The following is a 15,853-nucleotide window of genomic DNA, read 5'->3' as shown; positions in this document are numbered from 1 at the left end:
TCGCAAAGAGACAAGTGGCTTAAAAATAATTCGTTTAAAGATGCCGTAAAGAAAATACTGATGCAAGCACAAGCAAACAAGAAAATGGCAGCTGTCACTCTCTCTGCTGCTAACATGAACCCTTCATCAGCCACATTTCAATTAAGAAAAAAAAAATGTTGATCTAAATCAGGGGTGTCCAAACTGTGGCCCACGGGCCAACTGTGGCCCGCGATCCATTTTCCATTGGCCCGCAGCAAATTCCAAAAATATATTTAGTTTACTTAAATAAACCAGGTGAGGCAATACGTACTTCACCTCGAGTGAGTGGCCCGGCTGTTTGTGTATTTTACCGCATATGGCCCTTGATAAAAAACGTTGAAAAAAGTTTGGAGACCCCTGCTCTAAATAGATCCAACAAGAACTACTCCAAAAATGTAAAATGATCAGGAATGTTAATTAATTAGCAATGGAACTCAACCTAAATGTATCTTTTACCTTATCATAGCTCAATGCCATCATAATAACCAAGAGTTTTAACAATTAAGCATGGAGTTTCACTTCGGCTTAAGATGTAGAAAGCTGCAAGAAAGCTGTGTGTCATTCTCATCCTAACAATGATGAAATTCCAGATTACAAATTATCATCATAATTTATTGAATTTATCAGAGAGCTGAAGTCACAAGACAGTGGGACAATGTGAGTTCCAAAGAGAGACAAGCCCTTCCAAGGAGAGATGGAGGACACAAACTCTGTCACCTATGGCACAGCGCATGTGACAGGTGCAGGCCATGAAACAAGTGGGGAAGAAGAAATAACTGCAATTTTAAGGAACTGCCAAAATCCCGTATGGACTACGTGTCAGTCTCAAATAATGAGGGACCCAACCAAAGGGCATTCATACTCCTTCACCAGCTCTTATCCCTGGATCTCTACCAAGTGCTCACAAAAAGGACTAAGGCTGGAGCAGGTACTTGGGAGGGAACTGACAGGTGTGGAGGTCAGGTACAAAACACTAGGCACTTTACCTTGAAGCCCAAGCTTTAAGCTCCTGGGAGGGTGGGGGGCAGAAAGGCTGTTGCCCCAGGCATAGGACAAGATGCCTTGTGGAGGAAGGACACAAGGAAAGACTATCTCTCGGAGAGAACCACAAAACCACTGTGGACCTAAGAGCCTAAACTAGGATCAAGCAGAGGTTTCCTACCACCAGGGGAGGAGAGCAAAACTCCTGCCAAACAGCCACCACTAACGCCTTCAAATTCTTTCTGAAAAGCGAACAATATTAAATACTGGTGAGGATGTAGAACACTGGAGTATCGCTGGTGAAAATGCAAAAGACTACACAACTTTGTAGCAGCTTGCAAAGTGAAACAAACACTCACCATACAACTCAAAAATTTCACCTCTAGTTATTTACCCAGGAGAACTGTATACAGATGCTCTCGTAAATACCTGCATGTGTAAAATTATACCAGGTTTATTAGCTGTATTCTTAGTAGTCGACTGGAAACAACCCAAATGTCCATTCTTTTGTGAAGGGCTAAACAAATTATGCTACATCCATACAATGGACTGAGTAATACAAAAGGGATGGACTAGTGATACATGCGACCGCATGGATGAATCTCAGGAGCTTTATGCTGAGAAGCCAAACTCCAAAATCTATCTACTGTAGGTAGGAGGTCCAAGATGGTGGAGTAGATAAATACTGCCTGCTTCTTTCCATGAACAAATTAAAATTACAACTAAATTATAGAATGATCAACCTGGAGAACCATCTGAAGTCTGGCTGAACAGAAGTTTTATAACTAAGGATATAAAGAAGCCACACTGAGACTGGTAGGAGGGGCAGAGATTTGGAACTGCCTAACCCTAAACCTCCACGTGGCTATTGAAAATCAGGAGGAATATCTCAGCTGACGAGGTTACCCCAGAAAAGTGAGCATCCTCAGCCCCACGCCAGCCTCCCCAGCCCAGAGTACTGGTGCTGAGAAAAGGAGTCCCCACAACATCTGGCCGTGAAAAACAGTGGGGATTCCAACCATTTGGGTGGGATGGGAGGTGGCGACAAACCCAGGTGTCCCCTTAAACAGCCCGCACACAGACTCTCTCACTCCCAGGTACTCACCTCGGGCTCCAGTGGAGGGACAGTAACTCAAGGGGTATGGGAGACATACAGAGGGCAGACTGAGTTGTGTTGCTTCAGGTTGAGGGCTGGAGGACAGTCACCATTTCCCTGTGAGGACAGTAGCTGGCAGGCAGGCACCACCTTTCCTGTGTTGAGCCCGCCCCCACAGACCACATCTGAAGCTGATTGGTCTGGTGAGCTCCACAGCTCTGCCCTGCTGACTCACTGCAACCCCATCCCACCCAACTCCCCCAAGGCTGGAGGCACTTTCTCCAAGAGCAGCCAGCCCTACCCTATCCACATTGCACTCTTTCTTGGAAAACTATCAGGGTCTGACAGATCCCAGGCGGGCAACGACTGGCCTTGGTGTGCTCAGAGACTTTTGCTGAGAAGCTTCAGGCTCAGCACTGGCACCAAACCAGAATTTACATTAGCCTGGTGACCACAACTCCTTCCACTCTAGTGATGCCCTGAGACCCTGCCTTACCCATCTTGTGACTGCATGAGGCTTTATCAGTGGCTGAACGTTAAGGGAGCCGGCAAGTGGCAGCAGGCCTTGGGGTGTTCTGGCTTTTTGTGGAGTTACCCCAGACATAGTACTGGTGGCAGATGTCCTCAGTTCGCAGTGTGGCCTCTCCCACGTGCCTCCAGGGTTAGCAGAGGCATCAAACAACTGTGACCTGCTTTGTAGCTCCTACCAGGTAGTCTCTGGCCAGTCACAGGCAGTGTGTGACCTGGGCCTGCCCCGGAGCCCCTCACAACTAACATACTTGGAGATTGGTTTCAGACCACAGCAGTCTACTGCCCAATTAGCCCCACAAGCAGCACACACAAAGGGCAGTCTCAACAGGCAGCAGAGCCCACTGTGGCAAATCTCACACTGTGGGGTAAGCCCCCTGCACAGGAGCCTCTAAGCTATGGATGTGGCCAAACACCACAGCCAATCAGCCTGAGGGTCAATCCCACCCACTGACATGCCAATAGCAACCAAGGCTCAACTATAACAGGAGGGCACACACAAAGGACACTCCTGGAGCACCTGGTGCAGGTGACCAGGGAGACTGGGCCACTGGGCCCCACAGGGCACCTACTACATAAGGCCACCTGCCCAAGACTGGGGGATGCAGCAAATCCACCTAATACATAGAAACAAACACAGAGAAGCAGCCAAAATGATTAAACAAAGAAATGTGTCCCAAATGAGAGAATAGGAGAAAATTCCAGAAAAAGAACAAAATGAAATGGAGGCAAGCAACTACCAGATACAGAGCTTAAAACATTGGTTCTAAGGATGCTCAAGGAACTTAGCGAGAACTTCAACAGAGAGACAGCAAGCATAAAAAGGACATAGAGACCATAAAAAAGAGCCAGCCAGAAGTGAAGAATACAATAACTGAAATGAAGAATGCACTAGAAGGAATCACCAGCAGACTAGATGAAGCAGAAACTCAAATGAGAGATTTGGATGACAAGATAGCAGAACACACCCAATCAGAACAGCAAAAAGAATCCCAAAAATGAGGATAGCTTAAGAGACCTCTGGGACAGCATGACGTGTAACAACATTCACATCATAGGGGCACCAGAAGGAGACGAGAGAAAGCAAAGGATTGAGAACCTATTTGAAGAAATAATGACTGAAAACTCTCCTAACCTGGTGAAGGAAATAAATATACAAGTCCAGGAAGTGCAGCGAGTCCCAAATAAGATGAACTCAAACAGACCCATGCCAAGACACATTATAATTAGAATTGCAAAGTTTAAAGACAAAGAGAGAATCCTAACAGCAGCAAGAGAAGGACAACTAATAACTTATAAGATAAGTGAGCTCCCATAAAATTGTCAGCTGATTTCTCAGCAGAAACTTTGCAGGTCAGAAAGGATTGTCACAAAATATTCAATGTGATGAAAAGTAAGGACCTACAACCAAGACTACTTTACCCAGCAAAGCTATCATTTAGAATCGAAGGACAGATAAGGAACTTCCTAGACCAGAAAAAGCTAAAGGAGTTCATCACCACCAAACCAGGATGACAAGGAATGTTAGAGGGACTTCATTAAGGTGAAAAAAAAGAAAAATAAAGATCGAAATTATGAATAATAAAATGACAATAGCTACATATATTAACAATCACTTTCAATGTAAATGGATTAAATGCTCCACTCAAAAGACATAGAAGGGTTGAATGAATAAAACAAGACCCTTATATACGCTGCCCACAAGAGACTCCCTTCAGATTGAAAGACACACAGACAGAAAGTAAAGGGATGAAAAAAGATATTTCATGAAAATGGAAATGAAAAAAATAAATAAATAAAAAATGAAAAGTTGGGATAACAATACTTATACTAGTCAAAATAGACTTGAAAACAAAGGCTATAACAAGAAACAAAGAAGGACCCAGTAATCCCCCTTCAGGGTATTTATCTGAAGAAACCCAAATGCTACTTCGAGGGGACATGTGCATCCATATGTTCATTGCAGCATTATTTACAATGGCCAAAATGTGGAGGCAGCCTGGGTGTCTGTCGATGGAAGACTGGATAAACAGGAGGCAGTACATACATACAGTAGAATATTGTTTGACCAGGGAAGGGAATGGGTTCTTACCATCTGCGGTGGCACGGATGGACCTGGAGGGTACTGTGCTGAGTGGACTATGTCAGACACAGAAAGACAGATGCAATGTGATTTCACTTATATGTGGAATCTAAAGAATAAAATAAACAAATAAAACAGAAACAAACTCATAGATACAGAGCACGTATTGATGGTTGCCAGAAGGGGGCGGGTGTAGTTGGGAGTGAGGGGAAAAAGGGGAAGGGATTAAGCACAAATTGGTTGTTACACAGTAGTCATGGAGATGTAGGATATAACATAAGGAATATAGTCAATACTATTGTAATAATTACATGTGGTGCAGATGGGTACTAGATTTGTTGGGGTGATAGATAGGAGGGGTTTGGGGGACAGGGTGAAAGAGGTGAAGGGATGAAGAAGTACAAATTGGTAGTTACAAAATAGTCATGGGAATGTAAAGTAAAGCACAGAGAATATAGTTAATGATATGGTAATAGCTATGTGTAGTGCCAGGTGGGTACAGGACTGGTCAGGGGGATCACTTTGTAAATTATATAAATGTCTAACCACTATGCTGTACACCTGAAATTAACATAAAATAAAATTGAATGTCAACTGTAATTGAAAAATTTAAAAAGTGGGGGAAAAGATGAAGGGACATAAGTGATCCAAATTTCCAGGTATAAAACAAATTAAGTCACGGGGATGTAATGTACAGCATAGGGAATATAGTCAACAATATTGTGACAGCGTGTTACGCTGTCAGATGGTTGCTGGACTTACCATGGTGATCACTTCTGTAGGTATATAAATGTTGAACAACTATGGTGTACACCTGAAATTAATATAATATTGTATGTTAGCTATATTTTAATAAAAATCTTTTTTTAAAAAAGTCTACATATTATATGATATCATTTTTATGACATTCTGGACAAGGCAAACTGTAGGAACAGAAATCAGATTAGCGGTTGTCTGAGGTTGGATATGGATAAAGGAATTGTCTTCCAGGGGTACAAGGAACTTTTTAGAGTGAAGAAAATGTTCTATATTTTGATTATGTTGGTTACATGAATGTTCACATTTGTCAAATTCATAGGACTGAATACATCTGAAGAGTGAATTATACCCTATAGAAACTATACTTCAATGAATTGATTTCAAGAAGCATCCAAAACATGAAAGGAAACCTCTTTTTAGTGATGTTTATTAGGTTGGTGCAAAAGTCGTTGCGGTTTTTGCAATTTTTTTTTTTTTTTAACCTTTTAAACCGCAATTACTTTCGAACCAACCTAATAAAATTATATCACATTCAATCTTTCTCAATATTCAATTTAAACATTTCACTAAATATGACGATAAATGGTTAGAAGTCTTTTTGGAGGTTTTGCTTATTTTATAGCGAAAGCCAAACGCTCTTGGGGAAATAGGTGAAATAGTCCACAGAAACCAATGAGGTGACAAACTAAAATGGATGCCCGTGTTGCCAAATTCTGTTGACAAACACCTGAGAGGCACTGCTGAAGATTTGAAGAAACTAGTATTCGACCAATTTATGTAGTGATGGAAGTTTGCTATTTAGTTGGAAAATGAAAGAGCAGCAGCTTTTGCTAACATGTTTCAGCTCGTGGTGCTTTACAGGTTGTTTCAATCATGAAATACATGAAAAACTTGTCTTTTTAAGGGAGCATTAAAAGTAAAATGTATGGGAGAAGCTATACTCACAACTGAAATGATCTTTAATAAGAGAGAGATTTATGGAAAATTGTGGAGGTACAACCACTGAGGAAATGGCTGCTTTAACTCAAATAAATATAGAGTCCGGGGCCAGAGAGACCATCACAAACATAATGTATTCACTAAAGAATTTCCCATAAGGACATTGAAGCAGAAATGTACAGGATGTACCCATGTCGTTAGTTTTAGAAATATGAGTCCTTTAAAACGTAGCTGAATCGTTGCAATAAATGAAAATGGAAGGAACCATGAAATTCTGCAGTCCCACAAAAACGTATTCTGATTAGCACGTGGTAAAGCTCTTAAAGTTGTTCAACTTTAAGATATGTGTTCCAAATTTATTTTTCTTTGATTACAAAAGGCTTGTGAATTGATAGCCTTTTGAAAATATAACCAGATTGAAAATATAAACACACACTCAACGTATCTTTTTAAGTAAAGTATATATTTTTAAAAGAGTTAAGTGGCAACTTTTTGAAGAGAAATTTGTGCAACAGAGAAGGCATTTTGAAACGAGATGTTTGGAAATTTTTCTATTGTTACGTGATTTTTGCTGCTCCACATAATGGAAATATGCCATTTATTAATATATATCTGAACACTTAAAACACTTGGCTATAAACAATTTCTAAACTGTTAAAAAAAATTCCCCAATAAATAGTTTCAGGGTTTTGAACCCATTTGTTAAAAAGAATAACTATTCCATGTTAGCTTTTGCTAACCAAATTTCAACAAAACTTTGGCATATTTGGTAGATAAGATAGAAAAATGAGAATCATAATTTAGTTAGCACAATCAATGATGAACTTCTATTTTGACCTTTGAAATTTTGCATTACATCTTTTTCTGCTACATTAACCGTAAAAACTAGATTCTACATACGTTGAACATAAGACCAGAGCATGAAATTATGCTATTACAAAGGGTTAAACAATGATTGTAATAAAATTAAGATCATTGCTTTCGAAAACTATAATATTATCAATAATACCTAGTGCTATAAATAGGTTTTTGAATGTTAATAAATAAAATTATTTTATAAATATTATTAATTTTCTGTTTATCATTTTTAAATGTCTTTTTGTGTATGCTTTATAATGATACACTATGCTAGCACAGGAATACATGTATAAAGTGCATTAATAAACATACATACACTAGATATGTACGATCAAAATTTTTACCGATGGGGTACAAAATTTAATAAAATGGATTGGAAACAGCTATGTAGTAGAATTAATAAATAATTATAAGCCTTTGTTGTCCAACAGCATCTGGCAAAATACTGCATACACAATAAGTATCAAAACCTGGGATCTCTCACTGACCACCTCTGAATGCAAAAGGTGGCGATTGTTTTGTGTGTTGTATATTTCTCCCTCCAAACACGCACTTCATATGGTGAAGAATTCTCCTGCATGAGTATATTTGTGTAACTAACCATGACCACAGAAGCAGTAGTGCATAGTGGTGGCAGTGCCTGAATATAGACCACCTCTATCTAAATGTTGTCCCCATCATTTATTAGTTATGTGACCTTGAATAGATTAACATCTTCTCTGTGTCTCAGTTTCCTTAGATGCCAAATTGGGACAACAATAGCACCTACCTCATAGCTTTGGGGTGCAGATAAAATGAGTAAATCTGTGTAATGTGTGAGAGAATGCATGTGTGTGTGTGACCATGACCTTGCTTCTGACCATGATCTTGTGACACACACACAATCTGGGTGACTATACTGGGTATGTTTATATTTCATGTAATTTCATTTATCTTTCTGGCTCTTGATATGTATTTACATTGAATAACGACAATAATGTTAACAATATCAATAGCCAACACTTATTGAGCATGAATTCTAGGCATTAGTTTAAGCACTTTACACAGATTATCTGGTTCATCTTTGGCAAAAACAGATGACACAACAATATAACATACTTTTGACATTCCCATTTTACAGATACTAACTGAGGTCCAGAAAGGCTAAGTAACCTATTTAAATTCACACAGCTAGTGTATGATAGAGCCAGAACGTCTGGCTTTTTCAATCACCGCTTACCACCTGTCCACTGATTCAACAGTATTATTTAATAGTCCTCCTAATACGCCATAATGTGTTCATTTGTTTGGTATATACTTTCACATGCAGTGAGTGTCATAACCAGCCTGTGTCATGAACAGGGCAGCAGTGTTGCCCTCAATTTTAGAGGAGAAAAAACTGGTACAGCTGAATCCCTATGTGTCTTTAGGTGGAAGTGTTTCTGTTTACAAATATTCTGGGTGCCTGTATACACAGGATGCTATTTACCACAAATACAGCGAGTACTTACAATGTGTCAGACATCGGTGCTGGGGACATGAGCTACCAACCTTCCCTGGCAGTGTCACAGCCTAGTGGGAGACACCAATATGGAAACCAAGAATCACGGCACACGGTATGTGGTCTCTAAGGCAGCTATGAAAAGAGGGCTTACAGAGCACAGAAGGAGGGACCATCTGTGCCAGAGAGGTCTTAGAAACGGCAAAGGTGGCAGCAGGGGGCAGAGAGGCTTTCCTGGAAGAGAGATTGCACGTGTGTGAGTGTGAATCCATGCTTGTGACATGGCTGTGTGTCTAAGAGTGACTCTATGTGGGTCTGAGTGTGTACCTGTTTACACAGGCTTACTCATATATAATATATACACATGCAGGCTGTAAGTGTGACATCAGGAAGCCTGAATGTAAAAGAGAATGTGTCTGGATCCACACACACCACAGCAGAATCTAACCTGCCCTGGTATGTCCCTCCATTGCCCCCGGCCCCCCCAACACCACGGTAACAAGAGACACTGGTTACTTCCCACTCCAGCAGTTGCCTCATGAACTAGGATGATTAGATCCACCAGGTCTTTCAATCTGTCGGTCTTAACATGTAGTGGTGTCACAGAGCCCGTCAGCTTGTGTGAGAAATGGGGGTGAAGAATACAGGCATCTGAGGACGCGTCTGAGTGCACACTTCCGGCTGTGTGTGAATGCGCAGTGTTGGCTGCTCCCCGCCAGACTGGGGAAACCTGCCTTCTCCCTTCATCCTCACTACCTTGGAGAGCTCATCCACTCACTTGTTTCCATTGCCACCGGAATGTGGCTGGCATCCGCCCCACTTCCACGTCCTTCTGTGCTGGGGCTGGGCAGAGGCAACGCTGGAAAGCGTTGGTGCCCATTTTCTGTGGAGGCATGCCTTGCTTTCCCCCACCCGCCCCCCAATTCTGGTGCAGGAATCTCCCATTGGATGAAAAATGTGTGCCAAGAGGACTGACTGGTGGCAGCCAGGAGGAACCCAGAGAGTCACTCCCAGGGGTGGGCTGATCAACCCCCTCCCCTGATGATAAAACCTGTTTTTAGGGCAAAATAGTCAAGGAGGAAAAGAGAGGACTCCTCTCACCACACATGTTCCCCCAGGGACTGGGGAGGTGGGGAGTAAATAGTCTTTTATTTCTTTTAAGCTGGCATAATCAAAAAGGCTAAACTGACTGCAAATACTATGGAGCTGATGGTGGCTAACAATATCTCTATAAAGTGGCCAAATAATTGAACTAGATTTTCCCCTTTTGTTATAAGGAATATAAATTCCAAGCCACAGGGTCATGTAAGGCAAAAGCATTACGTGCTGGAATACACTGGCGACTTGTATGTGTTTACATCCTAGCCCAACGCACTGCCACACAGTGAAATATTCACAGGTTAAAATAAGCAAGAATGAACTGCAATGACAAACGCATGTAGTGTGCCCTATTTTAAATTGCATGAATGAGCGGGTGAAGAGAAAAACAAACGTATTCAGGAAGTAGAATGGTCTCATATCGTGACCCCTGAAATTGTAATACCTGGATTCTGCTCCCATTTCCAAGGACTTACTCTACTGAAAGGTTTACATCATATATTGGAAAATTAGCCCAGTGGCAGGATATCTCTCAAAGATAGGAATAGGTGTAACGAAGCCTAGTTGAAGTGCCTTTTAAAATGTATATGATCACTAATACATGTTAGCTGGTGCATATCTGAATGTGTTTATTGAAGCACCATATATAGTATATATTTCCACGTTCTGGACAGACATATTTTCCTAAACATTAGGGAAGATGCTGGTTTTATAATACGCCAGAAGAATTTTTCCATAGTCAATATGTTGTTGATTTGCACTTAAATACTGCATCAATAATCTGAAAAAGAGAAATCATCTGATTATGGCTACAGATTCTGCTTAGAGTCTAAGGTTTCTATCACGGACTGCTTTCAGCTGTTATATTTTATGGCACCAATTCAGTGGGAATCTGATCTGCTAAAATATTTGGGCTGTGAAAACTCCAACACTGTGACAGATGTCAAGTCCAATTAAATGACTCATGTCCAGGTTTCTGTCCAATAGGATTTCCCATTAAATATCAATTTAGGGAAAAAAAATTCCATCCCCCTTCTTAAGGCTTTATCTCTTCCACCATCTCCAGGCTGAATCAATTGGTACCAGGAGAGCCAAGAAGGCACGCGCATCTCTGCCTCGTGGCTCTCTCACCCTCTGCCTTCTTTCTCCTCTTCCCTGTCACTGTTCCTCCGGGAGACGTTCACTTTTCACCAACCTTTCTCCAAGCATCTCCAAGCTACTGGCTGTGTATATTTTGCTACAAGGTAAAGAAAGGCCGGGGGGTGGGGGTGGGAGATGTAACCAAGCCTTGAAAGACTTTGAAACTGGAAATAGGCGTCTGTTTATACAACATACAAGTAAAGGAGGGAAGAGGAAGAAGCAAGCTTAGCCCCCAGTTACAGTATTGTGTTCCTGGGAACTGGGGAGACATCAGCTGAACAAAGCCTTATCTCAAAAAAAAAAAAAAAAAAAATCACTTCTGAGCAAGATCGCATCTCTGCCTCGCACTTCCCAGTTTCTGCTCAGCCTTATTAAGGGAAGGAAAAAGGAATCTTACAGGAGCTCAATCTTATCTTAACCATCTTTCTTATTGATTCTTCCACTATTAGAAAGTGGAGGGCTCAATCCTTTGATGTGATCGTGTTTATCTCTGCATCTCTTTTGTTATTTGTAGAGACCTAGAAGAGGAAAAAAGGGACGAGACTTTTCAACACATCGTTTAGGGAGAAAAACACACACACACACACACAAACCAACAACGAATTTCCCGAAATGTTTGAGAACAATTAAAAGGAAAACTAAGTAAACCATCGTTCATATCGTTCACATCCTGAGATATTATCGTCCCTCACTGTGGACACCGGCGAGATGACAGCTGCTTTTTCATATTTGAATGTAATAAATAGTGGTTGCTTTTAATATATTTCGGAATTTCTCCCCGCGAGTCCCTGGAATTTTAACTCTAAAAGATTGGAGAAAAGATTATCGAAAAGGCGTCTACAAGGTAAGGCTCCTTTAAATTTTTTTTTCCAGCTTGGAACTAAGTTAGACTGTTCATATTACATTGACAGATGCAGTTCAGTTAATTGTTAAAGAAATAAAATGCAAACACGACGTGCTATTTATAAATATTTAAAAAGGTATCTGGAGGAGAATTTAACGTGCTTTGAGTGCAACCCGGGAACTTTTTACCTGAACTACAACTATGTAGTGGCTTATTGTGATTTTCCATTACTCGCTTATTTATTTATGCTCTTTCCAGCCTGCTGTTTAGGCGCAAGGTGTTCTGCTTATAAACATATCCATGGAAAGCCCGTAGGGAGTCGCATGTAGTTCACTTGGAGCATTTGTTTTTATTTTGCCTTAGAGGACCCGTTTTCCTCCCAGGGAAATGAAATCCAAATTCTCTCCTAAGCCAGTGAGTGCGGTGCTAGGAGCCGATCACACATCCCGGCTTTTGTCTCTCTGCACGCGCCAACGCGGATCTCTCCCGCGGCGACGTCGCTTCAGCTGCGCACTGAGAACCCGGGGCTCGAAGCCTGGTCCTGGCTCCCGGCGCCCGCGGTCGGTGCGCGCGTCACCCGCTGGTGCCTTCCCCCCCTGCGGGTCTCTTTCTAGAAGCCCCAAGTTCCCCGGAGCCGGGCGATCGTAGGCCGCCCCACTCCAAGAGCCGCGCAGTCAGGGTTCGTCCTCTAGGCGCCCCGGAGGAGCAGGGCGAGGCGACCTTTCCAGGAGGCCATCGTTAGAGGAAAGCTGGGAACAGGCCAGCTCGGCCCTGGCCAGGCCTCCCGGGGACAGCGGCGGGCTCCCGACTCCGGCCCCCCGAGCATCCAAACTTTGCGGGCGGAGGTGCTGCTCAGGCCCGAGCATCCCGCCCGGCGTGTGTCTCCGCCGGTCCCGGGGCCCTGCCCTTCCCTTCCTTCCCCAGCCTCTCCTCCCCCAGCGCCCCGGCCGCTGGCGTTTTCCCGCGAGGTGGTCGGCAAGCTGCCGGGCGCATTGTTTTATCCCTCGTCGCCGCGTCCCTGGGTCCCCGGTGTGTGGCTGTCTGCGTGACAGATGGTGTTTCGGAAGCCGGCGAGGGCATAGGAGTCAGTGTTGTCTTGAAAGCAGCCTCCACGTTTTCGTCCTTTCTTTATGATTTCGGAGAAGTGCGAGGGGGACCAGGAAACCTTCGCGTTCCGGGCCGCCTGCTCCCTGTCTTGGCTCAGGGCCGGGTCCTCTTCAGCGCCGGGCGTCCCCCGCGCCCCAGACCAGCGCGAGGCCCGCGGGCGCCGTGGCATAACCGCTGCCACGTCCGAGGCCCTCCGGGCGGGATCCCCGCCCCCCCGTAAACCCCAGATGTGTTCGTCCTTCGGAGTCATTTGTTTGTGGGGGGAAGAAGTGCGTGAGGCAGAATGGCGGAGTCGGTATATGGCCGGAGGGGGCACAAACCCCAGGCCTCTCAGGCCTGCGTTCATCCCCCGGGCCAGGCCCACAGGCCGGGCCGAGCCTCTTGCGGCCGAGGTGTCACGTCCAGGACGCGGCCTGGCCAAGACAAGACCTGGCCGGCTCTGGTGCGTTCGTTCCCCGCCCGGCCTGCTCCGCGGAGCGCGCGGGCCCGGTGTGAGCAGGGGACCGGGACTCGCGGAGGAACGCGGGGTAGGCCGTCGCCCTCTCCTGCTCAGACGGAAAGAACCTGATTCCTTTCATTGATTGGTTTTCTGACTCTCCATCAGCCTCCAAAATGATGCTGAGTCCGGACCAAGCCGCCGACTCGGACCACCCCAGCTCGGCGCACTCGGACCCGGAGTCGTTGGGCGGCGCGGACACCAAGGTACTGGGCAACGTGTCGGACCTGGAGCCGGTGGAAGAGGCGGAGGGCGACGGCAAGGGCAGCAGCCGGGCGGCGCTCTACCCTCACCCGCAGCAGCTGAGCCGCGAGGAGAAGCGCCGCCGCCGGCGCGCCACGGCCAAGTACCGCTCCGCCCATGCCACCCGCGAGCGCATCCGCGTGGAGGCCTTCAACTTGGCCTTCGCCGAGCTCCGCAAACTGCTGCCCACGCTGCCCCCGGACAAGAAGCTCTCCAAGATCGAGATCCTACGCCTCGCCATCTGCTACATCTCCTATCTCAACCACGTCCTGGACGTGTAGGGCCGGGCGCGCTGCTGCAGGCGGCGGGTCCGGGTGTCTGGGGGGACGCGACGGAACCCGGAGGATGCCGCGGGGCTGGCGGAGGAGGCAGCGGCCCAGTGGGAGACTTGGACAGGGGAAGAAGCTCTCAGCGTGTAGCATTCTCTCGGATCAGCAGGGCAACCAGCAAAGGTTTCCGACTCTGGAACGTGGGGATGTCTGGCGAGAGCCCTGGGGCTTGCAGGGGGTATATTCCAGGCCCGGTGGACCTCCTGGAGGCACCAGAAATGAGCAGCATCCAGGCCTCCCCTCCACGGGTTAGGATCCCTGTAAGCGTGGTTGCTTTAGCTCACTGGAGACCTGGGGTTCTCCTCTTTTTATCTCCCACAGCTCTTCATGTTTTTAAAGAATGGAGGCAGAGGCTTGGAGTCTAGGTTCATAACTTTAAACGATCTGGATTTTTTTTTTTCTTCTAATTGACAAATCACCAAACATTCAGAGGGGGAGGGAAGTGGAGGGACTCTCCTCTAGCGTGGAGGTTTTAGGCCTGTGAAAGTGGAACAGGAAACTTTCTGTACTGTTGTGAAAAGCAAGCTTAGATTAGAATCCAAACACAACAGACAAACCCTGCGTATTTGGTAAGGTTAAGAAGATACATTGAAAACAGATACTTTGTGGGAGACCTGAGCTTGGTGAGATTTGAACCCCCACGTAGGACACTAACGTAGACAGGAACATCCATATTTAAATGGAAAACTTAATATCTGATTGCTATTTCAGGCGAAGTGCCCCTTTATAGATCCAAAAACATCTATTTGTGACCTTAAACACGTGGCCCCATAGGTGCAGTTAGAAAGAGACAACCTATTTTTATTTATGTTAGAAGGAGTAGAGTATTTTTTCCAAGACATTTATTTTTCAGAGTGGTGATAATGTTACTTTGGATACTCTGTGCCAATTTATTTATAGTCAAGTGTTTACACTTTTCCCGTGGAATAATTCTGTCTAACTTTTTACGTGTTTGTTGAGATTATACTGTGGTCTTTCTTTTTTGCTCTAAGTATATTGCACTTGTATAACAGATTTCCCACTTCTCCCTGTTTCTAAACATATTTTATATATTAAGATGTCTGTTCTTGAAAGGTTCTTTTGTTGTGAAATCAGCAACACTAGCACTTCACTATTATAGTTTTTTAAAAAAGTAAGTGTTGTTATTCTTATCTGTAGTTATGTCTGAGAAGTACTGTACAAACTGTTTATAAGGAGAGTAGCTTCTTTGTGTGGGAGGGTGTGTGTGATGTTTGTGCGTGGGATGATTTTAGGAAATTAAGTTATTTTCCTAAAAAAAAAAAAAAAAAAGAATCAGAACTACTTTCCTCTGTGACAACCAAAAAGAAATGTCTAGAACCTGAAAACGTTTCATGTTCTCAGCTGTGAAACTCTTAAAACAAGGAGTGTATTTTAGAGACAAGGGAAAAAAAAAAAAAAAAAAACACATCGACTATCCAAAGATTTTAGTCTTTTTCAGGGTTTTTTTGTGTCTCTGTTGCTTTATATAATGCAATATTTTGTAGTGAAAATAGATATAATCTGGTTTCTATCTGACGAGTTTTTCATATCTCATGAATGGTGCGCTGTTTTGCATATAAATAAAGGTATCAAATAAAGTCCTTTCCTTTATTTTAAGCATACGGTCTAAAAATAATGAATGTCCCGGCTGAGCATGAAATATCTTCGTGGCCTCAATTCCTCGGAAAAGAAAGAGTAAACAAAACAAAACCTTAACATATTTATGTCTTGAGCTATTTGATGCTCTTCCTATATTTGGTCACTAATTAGTCTAGGAATAGATGCTGCTCATTCAATGGTGACATAGATGTTTCTCTTCATGAAGAAAATACTATAGTGTTTATATAAAAA

General features: G+C 43.8%; 1 protein-coding gene across 2 annotated transcripts; it reads left to right on the top strand.

The window, feature by feature from the left end:
- Positions 1-10,784: 10,784 nt before the first annotated feature.
- On the top strand, positions 10,785-15,640 carry NHLH2 (nescient helix-loop-helix 2). 2 transcript variants are annotated; one of them, XM_019730555.3, is made up of 3 exons: positions 10,785-11,087; positions 11,498-11,827; positions 13,539-15,640. In XM_019730555.3, the coding sequence occupies exon 3, from the start codon at positions 13,547-13,549 to the stop codon at positions 13,952-13,954; it is 408 nt and encodes a 135-aa protein (XP_019586114.1). In that variant the 5' UTR covers positions 10,785-11,087; positions 11,498-11,827; positions 13,539-13,546; the 3' UTR covers positions 13,955-15,640. The 2 variants fall into 2 exon arrangements, with proteins under 2 accessions (XP_019586114.1, XP_088655640.1); XM_088799514.1 differs by lacking the exon at positions 10,785-11,087 and having other exon boundaries at positions 11,130-11,827.
- Positions 15,641-15,853: the final 213 nt, after the last annotated feature.

Source organism: Rhinolophus sinicus, chromosome 7 (assembly GCF_057876585.1).
Source record: "Rhinolophus sinicus isolate RSI-liver-muscle chromosome 7, RSI-T2T, whole genome shotgun sequence".
In the NCBI taxonomy this organism is placed as follows: Eukaryota; Metazoa; Chordata; class Mammalia; order Chiroptera; family Rhinolophidae; genus Rhinolophus; species Rhinolophus sinicus.
The sequence above is the reverse complement of the archived record's forward strand: the minus strand, read 5'-3'. Positions and strand labels throughout refer to the sequence as shown.